The sequence below is a fragment of the Rhipicephalus sanguineus genome, chromosome 3, assembly GCF_013339695.2.
Source record: "Rhipicephalus sanguineus isolate Rsan-2018 chromosome 3, BIME_Rsan_1.4, whole genome shotgun sequence".
Lineage (NCBI taxonomy): Eukaryota > Metazoa > Arthropoda > Arachnida > Ixodida > Ixodidae > Rhipicephalus > Rhipicephalus sanguineus.
The window spans coordinates 199434124-199452787 of NC_051178.1; the positions used below are offsets into that span (position 1 = coordinate 199434124).

The window sequence follows — 18664 nt, forward strand, 5'->3', positions numbered from 1 at the left end:
CACTTGTCAAAACAACCAGGCATATTGTTTGTTGTGGTGGCTGCTGTGTAGTAGCACAGCAGCATGCAATATGACTGCCAACACCTTGTTTGCATTGAGTCGTGTCATTCAACCTACATTGCACATGATTTGTACCACGAGGTCGACCTTTCAGCATCGAAGACAGTTGGTAGATGTTTACATAGGGAGTCTGAGCTGGTTTAGGGGGTGAATTTTGACTGACTTTCAGTTTGCAATATTCTTTGATACCGTGTTGGACTACACAATCAACCTAGGAAGCTCCTAGGCAACTAAGCATAGAAACAGATCTGGCACAAAGCCATGTCGCAGCTTGGTAGACACCGGTGCTGGCCTGACAAATAGGAACAGCTTTTCAGATTGTGAGGCAGGCCAGCGCCTGCCAGCTGCAAAGCTACCTCTTAACTTTGCACCTACTAATAGCATAACCGTAGTACTATAACAACCCTAGTAGCATGACAGCCTGTAAATATTCGACATAGTGTTCTCAGCTGAGGATTGTTATGAGCCCTGTTCCTGTCTGTACCAGGCTGCAAATTGCTGTTCCACCTCGAGTGCAAGTACTTTGCGGAGAAGGTGCCTTGCCGTGGAAGCACCTGTGCTGGAGGTGGGGAGCCCACCCCCCCGGCTCGCTCCCACAAGCTGAACCGGACACCGAGCCTGTCTGTGGAGACCGGCATGTACCAGCCCCAGACGACAGTCCAGTCACAGCAGGGCCCACATGCTCTTCAGCAGCAGCAGCAGCAGCAGCAGCAAGGTGGATCGTGGAACGTTACACGGACGGCCGAGTTCAAGGACCCAGGGGACATCCTGATCACAGATGTCTCGGAACTCACAAACCTGGACTCCTTCCTTGTCAAAAAGGCGAGTGTTTCATTGCTATTTTTTTACAAGCACCTTTAGTCATTCGGAATAATCAGGCACAATGCGTGATGTATGATCAACAGCATTAGCAACATTTCTACACTGCCCATTGCTCATCTACTACTACACTGTTTGTGTGGCTTTTGAAATAGTACAAAAAACCTGCCTATAATGAACATCCATGCAACAAATTCCTCGATATTACGAAGTTTTTCTATCCCCCGCCGTTACTCCATAGAAGCACACGTATTTGCGTCCTCTGTGCAACAAAGTGGCAGCGGGAGGCATCCTTGATATAACGAATTTTCGCCGCTAACAACCTAGGGATCTTGCCCCGAATTTTGTCATTTTGGCACGAGCAGGAGCCGCATGAATCTTCTGCAGTTGCCCTGCCGTCGAGAGTGCGAAGCAGCAGCGGCGCGCATGGTGCCCTCAAAGCCCCGGCGACTTCGAGGCGAGGGCGAGCGCTCGCTTGTGCATGCGAGTGTGTGCGAGGCAGGCAGGCAGGCGAGGCCTGCGCTCCTCGAGCCGGCTTTCTTGCTGCTGCGGGTGCGTGCTCAGGCGTGCCCTACCCCCCCCCTCCTTCCCTTCAAATTTCATCCAGCTGCTCGCGGGTGCCACCACGCTAACCGCATCAGCTTTCTTAAAAAGAAAAAAAAAAAGGAAGAAAATTGCCTTTTTCATTGGCAGCGCCACTCTTCGGTTGTTGCAGTAGTCTGAACTGCACTTTGTTAACGTGACACCAGGTGACGCCACTAAAAAAAATAAAAAATCCTTGCTCCATGTTGTTACGCTTTGGGTTCATGCTGCATATGGAGTTCGCTCTTCAGTTTCGATGCCATGCGTGCGTGCGTGGTTTCACTGCGTGCACATGGAGCAGGCTCTGATGACGTGCAGCTTTTGCGTTTTTCTTTAATGCTGAGAACTGTGTTGTCACTACCGAGAAGATGTCAGATTAGGCGCTGGTGGAAACTGTCCGTGACCAAGGTGACAACGACGGATCTTCGGAGGTCAACTCGTCACAGTTGTCACGTGCTTTGCCGTCTTGCACCGCGCCGTGGTTCGCGAGACCGTCGCCTCCAAGATTGGCTCCGGTAATGCGACGGCGCGTTGCCGGAGCCAATCTGAGAGGCCACGGCTGGATGATGACAGAGCAATGTTGTATTGATGTCTTACTAACGTTCAGTATTGCCATCCCTCACAAACAAGCAATAGAGCAAAATAATGCAGGTTTTTGCTGCTAAATGAACGTTTGGGTGAGCTCTGCCTTCAATTTCCCTTGTGTTTAATTTGCGCGTTTCTTTTTCAAATTTTCGTGCTGAAACTGGATATAACGAAAACCTGTTTATGACGAACTTTTTCGGGAATTTGTCAATTTCGTTATATCCAGATTTAACTGTACTCAATAAATGGCGTACTTGATGAGCGGTGGGCGATGTATTTGGTGTACTCATTGGCAGTGCTGAAATGTTGCCAGTGAAACAATAATATGTACATGAACCTTGATGTGCCATGAATTAGAGCCAGTTGGCCAGAGGCACTTGACATTTGTGATTGCTTGTCATGCAGGTGGGCTACCTTTCAAGTTCGAGTAAAAAGAGGGATTCAGCAGTGGACATGGTCTTTAAAAAGGCTCTGAAAAGCTTCAAGTCAAATCTTATCAGCACATACTCTGTGGCTGCTCAGGTAAGCTTTTGCACTTCGGCTTGCGTTGTTTCAAGGGCTCCTTTGGATGTATAAGAGTTTTTTGTTGTGTTCCTTTCTGTTTTTGTGATGAGTCATTTGTTAAGGTGCAAAAATCTGAGAGTACTTGCCTCCTGTTCCAGGATGGCCGGTTGTGTCTACGATACAAGGACCTAACAGACCACTTCGAGCAAGTGGCACGCTCTGTCATCGACCAGGAGTGCTCAAGCAAGACCTTTCCACTCACTATGGCTGTCAATGCTTTCCGCGTATTCCTGGATGAATTCCGCAACATCTACCGTTCTGAGAACAAGCCCAAAAGCAAGGTGAGAAGTTTTCCTTGCAGTGCTTTCATAGAGCTTTTTCTCTCACTAGGGTTATTTAGTGTCATGAGGTAGGATGCAAATAAATGTTAAATTTTGTTGCGTGCAGGGAAAGAAACGGAAGCGGAAAAAGAAGGCGTCCCAATTAATCGTGAGTACTCAGATGATAGGGTGGGAAGGTTATATTCTTTCTGCAGTTGGGAAATAAATTCTGTGGTTATGGTTCCGCGTAAATGGCACTGAATTTATAAATGTAACTGGTGCCCTCCTTTGGTATGTTATCACTATCTCTTTGTGTAGATCCTTGTTTTTTTTACTTCATATTCTTGCATTAGCAAACACTCTCTTGACAAGTGTCTGTGAGTGATGGCATGGTTTTATGCCTTAAAACAGGCAGATTGTAGACATGCGATTTAATTTTGTGAAATACAGCTTAGCTCTTTCCTTACCACGCCACTAGGCATCGTTCACCGGTGAACGATGATTTCACGCCGCTATTTTTCAACAACCGCCGTGCGCTTCGACATGAAGCGCCATCTAGACGATTGTACACACACTAGAATTGCTGTTTCTGCACAGTTCGCATTTTTACCGCGAGGCGGCGATTTTTAAAGGGCACGCGCGTTCAAAGGTTGAAGCGCACGTGAGCCGCGCGATGGTGTTGACATCCGAAACGACGCGCGCTCGGTAAAAAGCAATTTCGCTCGATGCCGCCGGCGCTTCGACGAGCAATCTTTTGGACTTCTCGAGCAGTGATGAATCAGACAACGATGTGGTGACGTCGGATTTCAGCTCCGATGAAGAAATTTCACCAGATCAGCCGGAAAAGTCAGCTGTTAGTCGCGAGCAAGTTTCGTTTTCACTTTCGCTTTTGTTTGTAGTGTTCTGGAGCCGGCTGACTTGCTCTGTATGTGTCCCACATATTATTATTATTATCCTTAGCGTGTCTACTTCACTTGGGCATGTCGTGGTGCCTCCAGCACAAAGACGCGTGGACTTCCGACCCCAGAGGGACGCGCGAACCTAGGCATCGACCTCGACATGACGCTCCGCAGTAACTCACATCGGCTGACGAGAGCGCTGGATTTTTTCCGCCTCTTCTTCACGGCGGAGGTATGCTTTTCAAGTATGCGTGGGCCCACATACTTGAAAAGCCGACATACAGTGAGAAAGACGGATTGTGGAAGGAGGTGACGCCAGAGGAGATGGTGAAGTTTATTGGACTCCCGATGTACATGGGGATATTAGAACTTCCGCGTCTAAATTTGTACTGGAGTACGACTAAATTGCTTTCGGGACTTCTTCCGCCAAAAGTCATGGCAAGGCAGCGTTTTACCGCACTCCTGGCCACGCTGCATGTTTCGGATCCTGAAACGAAGGCGAACGAACTGTTTTGGTGCCTGGCACACTGATCTCCCTGAGTGAACAATTTATAGCTCGAGAAGTTCTTGAGCTAAAACTTTCGTTTTTTCACTCCTACTCCACTACGCTGTTTTAAATATTTTGCATCTCTCATAATTTTTCCATAATTTTTTACTCTGAAGATATAAGTCTATTATTATGACGTTTGTTGTGGACGTACTTAATTATTTGTGTTTGTCAATTTTTGTTATATATTTATATCTGCCATTTCTTTCGTCGAATGTACCTTTCAAACTCTAGATTTAGTACTTGCATTTTGGTATGTAATATTGTGCTGTAAAATTTTATTTCTTGAAAAAAAAAATCTTGGCTAGGACCAACTCAGAACTTCACTATTTCGCTATGCATCAAGTAATTTTTTTGTAACTCAAAGACAGCTTTATCGATTTTAGCCATTTCTCTAAATAATGTTGCCCTGTGATTAATAAACATTTTGTATATTTCGGAATTTCTCAAAAAAAATGTTTTGTTGGAGATGTGGCTTCTTTCCTAAAAATTTTTTTGAAAAATTCTGATTTTTTTTTGTATAAAAGTTTTCTTGGCCAAATAAGTTTTTTCTATTGTTTTAAGATAAACAGCATTCAAAAGTACGTTCATTTGTCTTTATTTTGATGTATTGCATGGCACTGTAAACCTAGTAGCAACGGCACAGAAAATTCCTAGTTGCAACATACAAAAATAGGCCAATTTCCCCGTGGTAAGGAAAGAGTTAGTTAGTTGTTCACAAGTAAATAAATAAATAAATAAATAAATAAATAAATAAATAAATAAATAAAAAATAAAGATTGTGGCAGCGCTTGTGAAGGTAGAATAATATTGAAAATGCAAAACTGAAAAAAAAGAAACAAAAGTCCATTCTGTAAGTAGGGGTGCATTAATTTTTAGTTAATTTTGGTTTGTGAAGCGAATAGCAGGATTTTCATAGTTTATGCAGCACTGATCCATGCCTAGCTTTTGAAGTAGAAGAAACTTCTTGGAGCATGATTGCTAGTAGCAGTTGCCAAGTCATTTGTTTAGACAACCGTGATGTAATCAGTTCTTTCTGTCTCACTCTTTTTGTTCTGAGTGAAAACTGTGCTAACGTGATGTCTTGATGGGCTCATGCGTGCAGGAACACTGTGGTCACATATTTGCGCTTGTGGTGATCAACATTCCAACAGCCTGTGAAGTGTGCAGCAACTCCCTCTGGCTCACCGAGCGAGGCCTTGTGTGCCAAGGTTTGTTGGGCAAATTGTCTTTCAGCTGCATCATAATACATGTACAGTTGGAATGAAATCTCTACAGATTGGGAGATCATAGTAAAAGCTTGGTATTTTCTCAGCTCTGTGATACAGCGAGGTGTTTAGCTTTGCACGTGGTACTGGTATGTGGAGACAACATGCTGTTGTACTGTTTTACTGACTGTGGTCACAAACACTCATAAATTATTATTTTCTCATAGCCCAAAGTTGATAAAGTTCAACAGGTCATACCCACTAAAACTGTGTGCCTTGAAAGAATAAAAAATAAGACCAACTGCACTGTTAATTATTTCAAGCTGTGAGGAAGCATGTTTCACTTGCCTCTCCGTGTTGAATGTGAAACAGTCGCAAAAATTTTGAGATGAATGTGCTAGCTATAAAAAGCATCATATTTGCCCAGTATGTTGTAGCTGATGATTGCCAACAGTACTCCTGCTGGTCTTGCAGAAAGCCTTGTCATCTCTTGTAGCATGGCCAATAAAATTTGTTAATGACCGTTTAGTCACTTCGTGAGAGGCCCATGCATTGTGAAAGGGTGTGTTTTGGCCCTTAAACTGACAATTTCTGAGGCTTGTTTACATGCATTGCTGTAGAGGAGTTTCATTTAATCTTTTTACTTGTAGGCATGAGCTTTCATCTTTGTATACTGTTTGATATGTTTTCCAGGTTGCAAGCTCACATGTCACAAGAAGTGCTATCAGAAAGTCAGTTCCTCATGTAGAGACGTCAACATTCTTCAGGTAAAGTTCACTTTCAGGCCTCATCGAGTGAAAAGTTCTATATTCGCTTATCTTCGGAGCCAAGCAATCAGTTTGAGTTTCTGTAAAGTACGCATGCATCTGGCGCACATTGAATGGGGTAACTGCTGGGTTTAGTTGGAAGTCAATTTTAGTTGCTGTTTTAAATGGAATCACGAGCTCACGATTGTGAAGCTTGTGAAACATGCAGTCCCGATTGGATGTATTCCAGGGCCGCAAGGTGTTTGGTGTGCCGCTGGATCGTCTTGTGGGCGATGACGTGCGCATTCCAGTTGTGGTGGAGCGGCTCATCACCACCATTGAACTGAAGGGCCTATACGTTGAGGGCATCTACCGAAAGTCCGGCATTACTTCCAGGGTGACACAACTCAAGCAAGACATGGATGATGGTGAGTCGCAACGAGGTGGCAGTCAGTTCTTGACTGTAGCACAGCATGGACCTGGTAGTTGCTCTATATTCGTGCACAGCAGTTGATATTTGTCAAATTGTCTTATTAATGGAATTGATTGACAATGTTGTAGATCAACTAAATTAAACAGTGAACCTGTACAAGTTGACACACACTTACGTCAAATAAGCTTGATGCAGATAGTCAATGTTTTGGGTAGTCTTCAATGGAAATTCTGTGGCTTATATGTGGTCGTTGACTGGAATTGTCGCTAAATGTCCCATTTGAGTAATTACAGTATTCCAATGGATCCATTAGACATCAATGCATTCAGAGAAATTGTTAAAATCTGTGAGGTCACTAAAACAATCTGGAGTGCAGCCTCGTGCTGTGAACTTCTGTGCAGCTGTGAAATGTTAAAATTGCCTTGTTGTTAGAAGGTCCTGTAGGAAAAAGAAAAAAGTAACAGATGTAATGCATGTACTGCTTCAACTTAGAGGTGCTTGCAAAGAGTGAAATCTTCATTTTCATTTCATTTCTTTTTCTCCTTTATTTACAGATCCAGAAGGTGTGGATCTGGATAGTTATCCCATCCATGTGCTAACAGCAACGCTAAAGGCCTTCTTTCGTGACATGCCCGAGCCCCTCATGACTTTTGAGCTCTACGAGAGCTTTCTTTTGGCCACAAGTAAGTGTCCCTGTGACCTCTACGAAGTGGCAAGTCAGCCGCAAAGCTGTTTTTTACACTGCGTCTTCGCTTGTTCATGCCTAGATTTTCAAGATCCGGAAGAAAGAGCACAGGCTATTTTCGCCGAGACCAAGAAGCTTCCCCCAGCACATTACGACCTCTTTGAGAGGCTGGCATTTCATCTTGCAAGGTATGGGTGCACGATTTGCGCGCACCTTCTATGCGAACCATCACCATCGCTGACGTTCTGTTTTGCCAACATGAAGCAGCAAGGACGACACAGATATATAGAGTGTTGTCTGGAAGTGTTGACAGTGGAACATTAGTTAGAAAGAATCTTTCATTCTTTGAAGATAACCTTCACTGGTGTCATTTTCTTCTCATTGCTTGTGTTGGAAGTATGTTGCATTCTGGAATTTATAGACAAAAAGAAAAGAACCGATGAGTCTTGGACTTGTACTTTTGCTCCGGAGCTTTGATACCATTTCTATGTTAGTTTTTCACCTTCAAAACAATAAAAACTGAATGCACGTTGCATTCAAGGGTTTTTAAGCATTTGGCAAATGTTACCAATGAAGCAACAATGTATTGAGTTGTTATTCTGCCTTTTGTTTAATTAGGCCCATTAGATCAGCTTCTTTGGTGCAGGCAAGGTCAAATTAACATAAATCTACTGTACAGTAATGACTTTTCCCTATGGTAATACAGATTACAAGCACTACACTTTTGTCCTGGTTCACTTGCTGCTATGAGAAACGAGATACGAACTTGGTTATTAGATGTATATTGCTATGTATTTGAATGTGGAATAAATAACTGTTGTTTGCTTCAGCACTATAGTACTACAGTCGAACCCACTTATAACGATCCCACATATAACGATCTATCGGTTATAACGACCATATTTGGGTGCACTTACGATTTTCCTATGCTAACCATTGAAGCTGCGTCCAGATATAGCGAACATTTTTCAAAGCCTCCTACTTTTACAACGAACACTTCAGACACGGTCGCGGTAAAAATATGGTGCATACGAAGCGAAAAAAAGTTAAAATATGCCTTCTAAAGCGTGACAGGGGCGCGCGCTCGCGCGTGCCCCGCTCCAGTTTACTCGCGACTAAGATACCTGGATCGGCGAGCACCGCACGCAGATTTCGGTCGCTGCGAGCGAGGTCGCTCAATTTTCAGACGTTTCTTCAGTGGTAGAATGGCAGTGGGGAAAAAAAATAGTAGGCATCATGAAGCCTTGCGGTCAGCTTTCGCACAGTAACCTTTCCTGACGCCGTTCTCTGCAGCTACGACCGCCTGCGATGAACCAAACAATGCCTTGGAACGCAAGAAGGCATAAATGCAATTGAAGTGATAACCGCGATAACTTTCAATCGCAAAAAGGTTCACTGCGTCCCTAAACTCGTCGACGCCACAATGTGCCGCGAAAAGTCGTCCGTCTTTCCGGTAACGGCAGAGACCGGTCGATCGGTGATAACGATTTCCGCGCGACTGCGGCGATGCCTTCGCGGATAAGCATCAGAAAAGAGCGAAGGCGAGGTGGCGGCCGTCGATGAACGTGCCATTATGCCTTATAGCCGACAACCTTATCACAGTCATCTGTAGATATCTGCTCGGCTGCGCGTGTGGCGTACTACGCCGTACACTGCGGATTGACGGCGGTACGAGCGCGCCATGCTTAGCCATGCTGCCGTTCGCAAGTTCGCCGCCGCCGCGTCGTGCCAGACCGCTTTAAAGTGCACGTCGCTTTGTAGAAACAAAATTAGCTCGCTGTTGTTGAGCGGCGCGGGCACCGAGAAACGTCGATGCACAGACAGCGAGCGTATACTGCGTGTTTGACTAGGTGACAACTCAAGTGCGCCGCGCATCGTCGTGCAGGGCCGCGAGAGCATCGCGGAGACGTAGAGTGCGCGTTGCTTGGAAAATACTTGTTTTCGCCGCGTTGAACGAAGAGGCTAGTCGCCGCACCCGTGCACGGTCCGGAGTGAAGCAAGCATGAAGAACGTACAAACGCTCGCATACGGCATACAGCAAGCGGCCCGGCAGTGACTCCGCGACCCGAGTAGGCGACGCGCTGCACGCAACTAGCCAGGGATGATCGGCTCCACGTCGTGGTACTGCGCTTCGGTGAAACGGTGTCGGCTCATTGCAAAGGCGGTTAATTCACTCGTGAGCTCGCAGCGGGCGTCGCTTCATGACGCGAAAAGGCTTAGCTTGTCACCGAAGGGGTTGTTAGCACTTTAACAAAAGTGCACAAAAAAAAAAAACTGCTTGGCCGCTAAGCGCACGTTTTTAAGGGCGAGTCCATGTACAACGAACTACTGATATAACGACCACTTTTCGCGACACTTTCGAGTTCGTTATAAACGGGTTCGACTGTATAGTATAAGAGTGAGGAATTCCAGTGACAAAATCCTTAGTAAAGAAATTTAATGCGCTCTGGTCGAATATTTCAGATAGCCATCAGCATCACATGCTTGGCGCAAGTGAAACAAAACAGTGCATAACTTTAGAAGCAAAACATTTTTCTGTGGACTTACGTCAAATATCATTTAATATGCATATGCTTCTTTTGTCATTACACATCTATTATGTATCTTGTAATGGGCATAACAAAATATCGTGTCTGTGATAACTTATCAGCTTTTAAATGCTGATAAGTTATCATGTTCTTTTAATTATGCAGCATGTTTTTTGTGCCACTTGAGCATTTCACAGCCAGTTTAATATTTGCACCTTTCATTCACCGACCTGCCGACTTCTCCACTACAATGTACTCTTGTTGGACCAGTTTGCACATTCTGTTGCAAGAGACAGTTGTGCAAAGTGTGTGCAAGTATAGACAAAACATAGACCAATGAAGCACAGGGCATTAACCAACTACTACTGTTTTGTGACAAGACACTGCATTTGTTATATTTGTTTGTGCTCTTTGTACTATCTATTTGTGGTCCCCCGTTAAAAATATTTACACTTACATGAATTGATTGTGCACTGCATTTGTCCCAGCTACCCAGCACTTTAGCTTGCTAAATAAGTTATGCATGAGTACCACTTGTAGAATAGCATCAGCCTTGGCTCTTATCTTTGGTTGATGCATCCTTAGCCAAGGTGTTTGCATCATCTTTATGCCAGACATTGATTTTGTGCACCGCAGGGTGGCTCAACACCAGGAGTTCAACCGCATGTCGCCCGAGTCACTGGCCATTGTCTTTGCACCGTGCATTTTGCGCACCAACAAGCGACTGCAAGCGCAGGACACGCTTGACTGTGTCAACAAGCAGACGATGTGAGCACTTACTTCTAATGCAAACTTCGACAGATTTGCATATGGCAGCCCTTTATTAACATTGTTCATATGCTGATGCTAATTTTGCAAAAACAGGAGCATTCATTTCATGAGATATTGAGCATATCAGAGTAGTCAAAGCTGCCTGAATTACAGTAATTCGTAGTGCTTAAAAGGCTTATTCGCACCTGCGACTAGCATCATTCGCACGATCACTTGCGTTTGGTGACCAAAAGTGACTCAAGGCAACCGATGTTCACACCTGCTGGTGCGACCTACACCCGTTGCCGTGCCAAATTCGCGATTGCTTGCCCTGCTATTGCTTCACAAAATAAGCCGAAGTCCTGTTCCTGCACATCTGATTGGTTCAGTGATTTGCAACTGCAGTTGCGCGACTGAAAAATTGAACAGCGAGTCAAGTCGCCAAAGCAGTCGCTTTTCGACCCAAGTGGCCATTTGTTACCAGTTGTGTTGCGTCTAACTTGGTCACGCTACCGGTGCTAGTCGCAGGTGTGAATGAGCCTTAACTGTGGCACCATAATTTAGCCTGCACTAGTGTGGCACTGTTTGGAAACACAATACTGGGTGGCAAAGCTGCTTCCTTTGTTTCTTGTTTTGCCTTGAACATTCATGCTGTGATTACTCTAGATGAGTTAACTCTTAACCTAGTGTGGCACTTATGCCATTTGACATCGATGTGAAAGTCACATCTTTGTATGGCACAGTCTTGTGAGCTTCAGTCATTAGTGTGCTAATTATGCAGCTAAGGTGTTCTCTGTATCGGAGGACCTCATTGAGAAAATGTCTTTTTAGATTGAATGATGCAGTGAACTGTAGAGAACATTTTATCTTTTGCTGAACTGCTGCTTTTTAGCTGAAGTTCTGTGCAGAGCAAAATAATTAATTCTAGTGATCTTTCCCAATATTTATTGGGCTTAGTTAAGCAAATAATGTAATTCCTAACTCATGCTCAGCTATGTATAGCTAACTTTAGATGCCCGTTTTCAGTGTCCACTCAAGTGACCCTTTTTATGCAATAAGGCATGAGGAATGTTTGTTCTCTTGTCGATATGCAGCTGCGTCCGGTGCATCATCCAGGAACAGCTGAAGAAAGTGCAGAACACTTTAGCAGACATTGACACACTGGACACTGCTGTCAGCACTGTTGTTACAAGGCTGAGTTCACTGCGTTCTTCAAGGGTAAGCACTGCAGTTCATTACTGTAGTAGTTACTTGCACAAGTCCCGCCTTCGTGTAAGGCCGAATTGAGGTGCGAAAATGTGGGAAAAAAAGTGTCAATACCTCTGCCTTGTTGCTGGACTCTCTGCTTCATTTGTGTAATTAGTGCAAGTAATTGCTAATATCTCACTTGTTTGCTTTAAAAACAAAAGGCAGTAATTGTGGCCAACTGCATTCTCAGCTTGTATACTGGTTGCAAATTTTGCATAGCTTTAGTGCATGCGTGTGCCTATTCAAGAGTGTATGACGCGTTTTGCAGCTGTCACTGGCGGTGGAGACGAATGGCAGCCAGCTTCCTGCACAAGGCAGCATTCGGGATGATGATGACGAAGAAGCCATACTTACGCTTCAGATAGAGAACCTGGAGAAAGAAAAGTGCGTACCTTCTTCTTTGCACTGTGCTCAAAAGTATAGATCATGCTTTAATGTTGCAGGGTGCATGTGTGAGACAGATGGTGACTCCTAGTGAGTTTCTGTTTGTTCGTGTTGTGTTCTGGGCTGCCGTGTAAGTTGGAACTGAGCTGGTTATAGCTAACGCGTAATGTAAAGCGGGTTGGTTTTCACGAATGCACACATTGTTCCACTGATGGATATGTGAATATATGAAGCTCAGAATGACAGAAAGTTGAGCTAGTTGGTAAGTATTCATCACAGAACAAGGTGGGCACAGGAGAAGAGAACAAGACGCCACAGACTGTGTTGCCACGTTCTCTTCTCCTGTGTCCCTGTTTGCACACCCATCCTCTTTTGTGATGATATATATATATATATATATATATAGGTTTTTTTTTTCATTCAAAGGCTGTTAGGGGCATGATGTTTCATGGCACATGGTGACACCATTGGAGATTCGTGGTGCAGCACGTGCCATGGCAGAAGTAAATGCTTTTATTTTCCTTCATGGGACTCATAGTGGTGTCTTCACAGGAAGGTGAACTTATGTAGCTGTTTTGCGTTGCATGAAGTGTAATACAGTAATCCCTCGTTAACTCGAAGCCGTAAAATCCAGGGAAAATTTCGAGATAAGCGGTATTTCGAGTTAAGCAAAACGCCGAAAATGTTTGCCCAGGTCACTGTAAAAGAAAAGCCAGTGCTGCCAGGAAAAGCTCCACTGCACGAGACGGCAACCGTAGTAAAGCACAAGAATTCAGAGTGAAAAAAAAAATTTATTACCGAGGACCAAAAAACTGCGTGATGCTCGCCTGTTTCGCGTTCGCGTTCGGTCCCAGAAAGGCGTTCTCCAGTTGCTCAACACATCGCATGAGCCGTTGGTCGCCACCGCTGCATTCGACCTTGTTGCGGAGCAAGCGCAGCACGTTACGTGTTTCTGTCGTCGTAGGCACTTCTCGGGGCTCTTCCTCGTCTGCATGGTCTTCTGCGTCGTTCACGGCCATCTCAACGATATCGGCGTCCGACAGCATTCCGGTAACGGGGACGTCCGCCTCGTAGAGCGCATACTCCTCAAAGGCCATCTCGCCGTCTTCAGTATCGTTCACGCAGCCAGTTGCCTTGCGCACTTCATTGCACAGCTCATCACAGCCGCTGAATTCTGCGCCAATGTCTTCTTCGATCGATTCGGGGGCGCGAGAAAACCCTGCATGTGCGAAGCAGTTAGCAATCGCCAGCGGGCGTAGTTGGCGCCAGGCTTCGGCCATCAGATTCGGCCATCAGGCTTCGGCCATCAGCACTGTCGAGAGGGTTGACAAAGGGATGCCGAATTCCTTGGCGATGCACGACTTGCTTCGACCTGCCTTTTCTACTTCCTTGATTAGCTCGACTTTTCTCTCCAACGTCAGAGATTTGCACTGCTTTGGGCGGGACATCGTGGTCGATATTCGGAAGCGTCCGTTGCACACACCACTCACTACTCAGCAAAACTGAACTCAAGATGCGTCGTGCGCAGATCGCGGGGAAAACAAAGAATACCAGCTCGCACATGCAAGGGTTAGGTTGCGTACTGACTGGCCCACGCTTGCACACGCCGCCCACGGCGCATAAGTCGCGCGCAGGTGCGCACATGTGATCACTCCCACGGTTGCTTGACAAGGCTGATAGGAAACGGCTGCGTCCGCGGGAATTTCAAATTCGGCCTTCACGACCGCGTTCGGCACGTATAGTAAGAGCTAAGCGTTCGCATGGAGCCCTCGTTTCCTGTTGGGAGTGGACTTTGCCTTCGGCCCTCCCGGTCAAGATTTCGAGATATCCGCTGTTCCCTCCGGAAAACGTTTCGAGATAAGAGGGGGCAAATACATAGCACCTATGGGAGGTTAATGCACGGCGAAAAAAAGTTTCGACTTAACCGAGATTTCGAGATAAGCGAGTTCGAGTTAACGAGGGTTTACTGTATATAAGATGTGGGCACACTCCTTGATTATCTTTAACTGTAGATTTTGTTGCATATTTTTGCTGCAGCTTCTCTGCATTCAGAAATAGTAGTTGCATATATATACTATACGTGTGAACTGTTTAAGCCAACCATGGAAATATCTTGAAGCAAGGTCAATGGAGATATACTATCCACTTCATCTTTCTTTAGGGCGATGCTGACTACAGTGCTTCCAACGTTGGCCCTGAGTGGATCTGACGATGATCTGCTAAGCACAGACATGGACAGTGCTGCGGGAAGCCTTGATGATGTGCGACCTTTCGATGAAGCGAGTGAGTGAAAACTTTTGTAATATATATCTGCAAAGAATATTGTTGTTCTAACTCTCAGTTGCTGCTGTGACTGGAAGGTCAGCATGACGGTTTGGCGTATCATGGGCCTTTCCGGGAACAAATAGTTTTTCCTAGGTTACCTGTTTGGCAAAACCAGGCCACTGGTGTTCTGCTCCCAAGTGTTAGGTTGTTGGCTCAATCCCTGGATGTGGACATCAGGAGCCATTGTGAGTTGTTGCATTTACAACACAATGTACAATTTTTTTTGAAGATATAGTTAGTTTTTGTTTGAAGACAGCTAGCCTTTGTTGAAGTTAGTTTCGCAATGCCAATTGAAGTCAGAATGACAAAGTTTAGAGAAATCCACGTACTGTCCATTATCCTGATGCCAGGCAGGACGCTGTACTTGCAGCTTCATTAGACGCTAACGGCAGAGTTTCCTCTAGTGATTTTTTTTCGGAAACACCGTGGTTGCAAGAACAGAGGAGGCAGCATTGGGTGAAGCTTCTCTTCTGCGTTGCAGTGATGTTGTGCTGTTCCCGATTATGGTGAACTGCCTTCCAGGTGCAATGGCTCTAGGCGACCAGAAGCATCACCCCAAGACAAGAGTCTCAACACCGTTGCGCCGGTTGCAGCCGGCTCGCTTCCCACCCGGCACCGGCCCGAGTGGCTCGGCTTCGGGCATCTCGGCTTCGGCCTCGGATACCAGCGTCGTCTCGCTGTATAAGCCCACTGAAGTGGATGATGAGGCCATCATGGTGTGATTGCGATCAATGTGCCATGGACTGTTTCTTGGTGGCTTCACTGTTCCGGTTGAGGGACTCCCCTTAGACGTTGTGTTGCGAAAAGCATTCCTGTATCTGGTCGTGACGTCTGCAATTCGCAGAATAAGGTCCCACATGTTTAAGGATGTGCAGGCAGTGAAACTAGCTTTTAATGCATGGACAAACAACTAGTGCTTAGGTAGTAGCTCTCGGAGCGCATGTTCTTCCATCTGCTTTATTGCGACGAAACTGACTGGGCTGAGCCAGGTTTCAGTCACACTTTTTTTTTCCAACTGGCAATATTTAAAAACTGCGAGACGTGGGCTCCCCTGCTGTTGCAGCTGGTGGATCTCGTTGCACCTCTTGCTCTACAACGCAAGGTGAGCTGTTCGTGCAAGAACTTAAAAGTTGTTATGTGCATATGGGGATGGAGAAACAAGCTGGTGTGCACATGTGCCACATTTCTGCATTTATTATGACAAGTGGATTACAGAAGTATGTGATTGTTGGCTTCCTGCCCGCTGCGGCAGCAGTATTGCAAGCACAAATTTAGGGCGGTTGGGCTGACGTATGTGTCCATCTCCCAGAGCGTCAAGGCCCTGTTGGCCTGATATTTCAGCCGGTACGAACAAGTGCTCGTTTCACTACTCTTCACCACGTGAGAGGCAGTATGCAAAGGGTGGTTAGCAGAGGTAAAAAAAACCTTTAGAGGCTGTGTGCAACTTAATTTTTTAAAGAGATCTTTATGGCAGTGGTTTGCTGTAACTGCTTATTTTGTCAAAGTGAACATCTTGTATGCTCTGAAGACTGTCTTCACCTGTAAATTGTCCCTGCTAGCATGTTTTCATCAGATGTGCATTTGTTCGGGCTTGTAGTAGCCCGCGTCTTTTTCTGGACATTGTGACCATGTCTGTCTTGCTGTGTGTCAGATTTATTTGTTTGTGCAACGCTGTTTTCATTTCCCGTTGATGTTGTAAGCTTTGATGTTGTGTACTGTGAATTCAGCTCCTTGGTCTTTTCGAGCCCTTCTTCTCCGTGGAGCAGGTTTCCTCATTATGCTCTGCCACTGGTGTCTCAGTTCTTGCGCTGCAAGCAGCTGCTTATACCACATTGCTTTCTGCTGCAAAACAAAGCAAAACAAAAGAAATTGCATCCGTCTTGTGTAAGTGACACACTGTGGAGAAATCTCAAAGTCTGCCGTGGCAAAGGTGTCCCGTCCCTTCTTTGTTCTTACATTGACGTTATGCTTGGCATTAACTTTCATGGAATAACATTTACTATACTTGTTGAATTTTTAGAGGATGTTTTTTTTTTTTAATCTTTATCATGGTGGCCAAATGTAACTTCATCCTAAAGGGAGGCATTTGATCTTAAAAGAATATTCTTAATGATTTCAACCTGCCTAACTAGTGTAGTTGGTAGATAGGTACTGGAACGAGTAGGTTCATGTGTACTAGTTTTGGTAACTTGTACTGGCTGCTCATGATGACTGTCTTCCTCTACAAACTATGCTTATGGAGTTCACTGTCTGCCCCATCTGCCAGTTTTTTTCTTCTTAGACTGACTCATTTTTTTTTTATTGCCGTAGTTTCTTGAGAACTGGCGCATTTTTTTTTTCCGTGTAGGTGTGTGTTGCAAGCTTGTGATACGCTCAACACTTTTTTTATTTCTCCACCATCACGAGGTATTATGTTCTGTTACTGCCACCAATATCTTATTTTGTACTACTGTGCTGTACACATGCACGGAACAAAACCGGCTATGTATGCAATGTTTCATCTAGTCAGCGACATCCACGTGAAACACTCCGTGACAAACCACTTTCAGTATAATGCTTAAGCTGCCGGGAATTGGTGTTCTGTATTTGGTCAGCGACATTATTTTTTTATACATTTATACTGTGTTTTGTAAAGGTCCATGCCATGTATTGTTATACCATCTTAAGTCTTTTATAAGCTTCTCCACTTCATATGCGCTCCCCCCCCCCCCCCCGCTCTTCTTCCTGACATGGCCTTTTATTAATGACTGCATGGACTGTGGCGAAGGTTGTAACAACTTTTTCTCCCCACTGCCCCCTGGTTATGTTGCATTTCAGCACGCGAGTTCATAAATGTGACTGTGTCGGACATTTTTTAAAAGGGTCTTTATCTCCTTTGCGCACATAACTCATTTGCCATGCAATTCTTATATCTCTGAAAGAAAAAGAAAGCTGAGCCATCCGTGTTGTGAAGCCCTTCTGCCGTAAATGCAGTCGTCTACACTTCATTCCAAAACACTCGTCCAGATGTGGTCCATCTGCCAGGACCACTTTCTCCTTTTTTTTTCTCCTTGTTCTGTTGACCCGTGCTTCGCACAGACTTCATGCTTGTGGATCACAATGCGTTTAGACCTTGTGAAAGATGCCAAATGTGACGTTGAATGCCAGCGTTGGAACTGTGACAAAGTTTTCAAGTTACGAGTGCACATATTTAAAAAAAGCAGGGTGTCACACTCATATTTCCAGACATACTTCTTTTCTTTCTGAGCCTTTAACGTGGCATTCACTTGACCCCTTGTTTTGTTTTACTATTTAACTTTATTGATTTACTCGCAGTTGTCAAACAATGGTGCGCACAGCTAATGCATACCAGAGTTGGTTCTTGCTTTTTTGCCAGACTGAACCATGGTCTCTCTTATTTGACGAGTGTGGGGCTGATAGAATTGGGGAAACTGCCGAGTGTACCATTGCACAAATGTACCAGAAGTGTCAAAAGAAAACGAAAAAACAAAAAGGAAAGTGAAGAAAGGATTATTTATGCCAGTGTTGTCTGTTCAATGTTGGGTGTGCGAGTGCTGTGGCTTGTACAGATCGAAGTGCCTTGATCTTATTGTGTTGCCTCACCCGTGTATGTTTCTTTTGTAATTTTTCACTTTTTATTCATCTAGAGAAGGAATGGCATTTTTGCCCTTCTCTCTTTTTTTTGTGTGTGTATGTGGCACTGCGACTTTGTGCAATTGGCATAATGTGCAGCAAGGTCTCTTGAGGCCAAGTGGGTGCAAGGCAGGCAGTTGCATTACACATTGTTGGAGTTGTTCTGCTGGCTTACTCATGATGTTGTACATTAAACTGTGACTTTGTAAATTTATCATGCTCAAGATTTTTGTACAAGAAATGTTTCCTGTGAGTGTTTTTATTCTTATTTCTGGAAATTAAACATAAAAAAAAAGAACCTTTGTGTAGATTATTTGTGCGCATCCTCAAGTGCTTTCATCTAGGATTTTTTAAGCCAATATACAACCACGTCAAATCCACCATACGAGTTCATTTCACCATTGAAGA

At 44.8% G+C, this 18664-nt stretch overlaps 1 protein-coding gene across 3 annotated transcripts in view; it reads left to right on the forward strand.

Annotated features, from left to right (window-relative positions):
- The window catches only part of LOC119388065 (unconventional myosin-IXa), a 54283-nt gene extending 35729 nt beyond the window's left edge, over positions 1–18554 (forward strand). For all 3 annotated transcript variants that reach the window (XM_037655678.2, XM_037655680.2, XM_049413814.1), the window contains exons 30-43: positions 548–882; positions 2452–2568; positions 2709–2891; positions 2998–3039; positions 5422–5527; positions 6218–6291; positions 6521–6698; positions 7258–7386; positions 7471–7576; positions 10553–10684; positions 11761–11884; positions 12183–12298; positions 14460–14581; positions 15146–18554. In XM_037655678.2, the coding sequence (XP_037511606.1) occupies positions 548–882; positions 2452–2568; positions 2709–2891; positions 2998–3039; positions 5422–5527; positions 6218–6291; positions 6521–6698; positions 7258–7386; positions 7471–7576; positions 10553–10684; positions 11761–11884; positions 12183–12298; positions 14460–14581; positions 15146–15345 (1964 nt within the window). In that variant the 3' untranslated portion in view covers positions 15346–18554. The remainder of the gene's footprint in view (positions 1–547; positions 883–2451; positions 2569–2708; positions 2892–2997; positions 3040–5421; positions 5528–6217; positions 6292–6520; positions 6699–7257; positions 7387–7470; positions 7577–10552; positions 10685–11760; positions 11885–12182; positions 12299–14459; positions 14582–15145) is intronic.
- Positions 18555–18664: the final 110 nt, after the last annotated feature.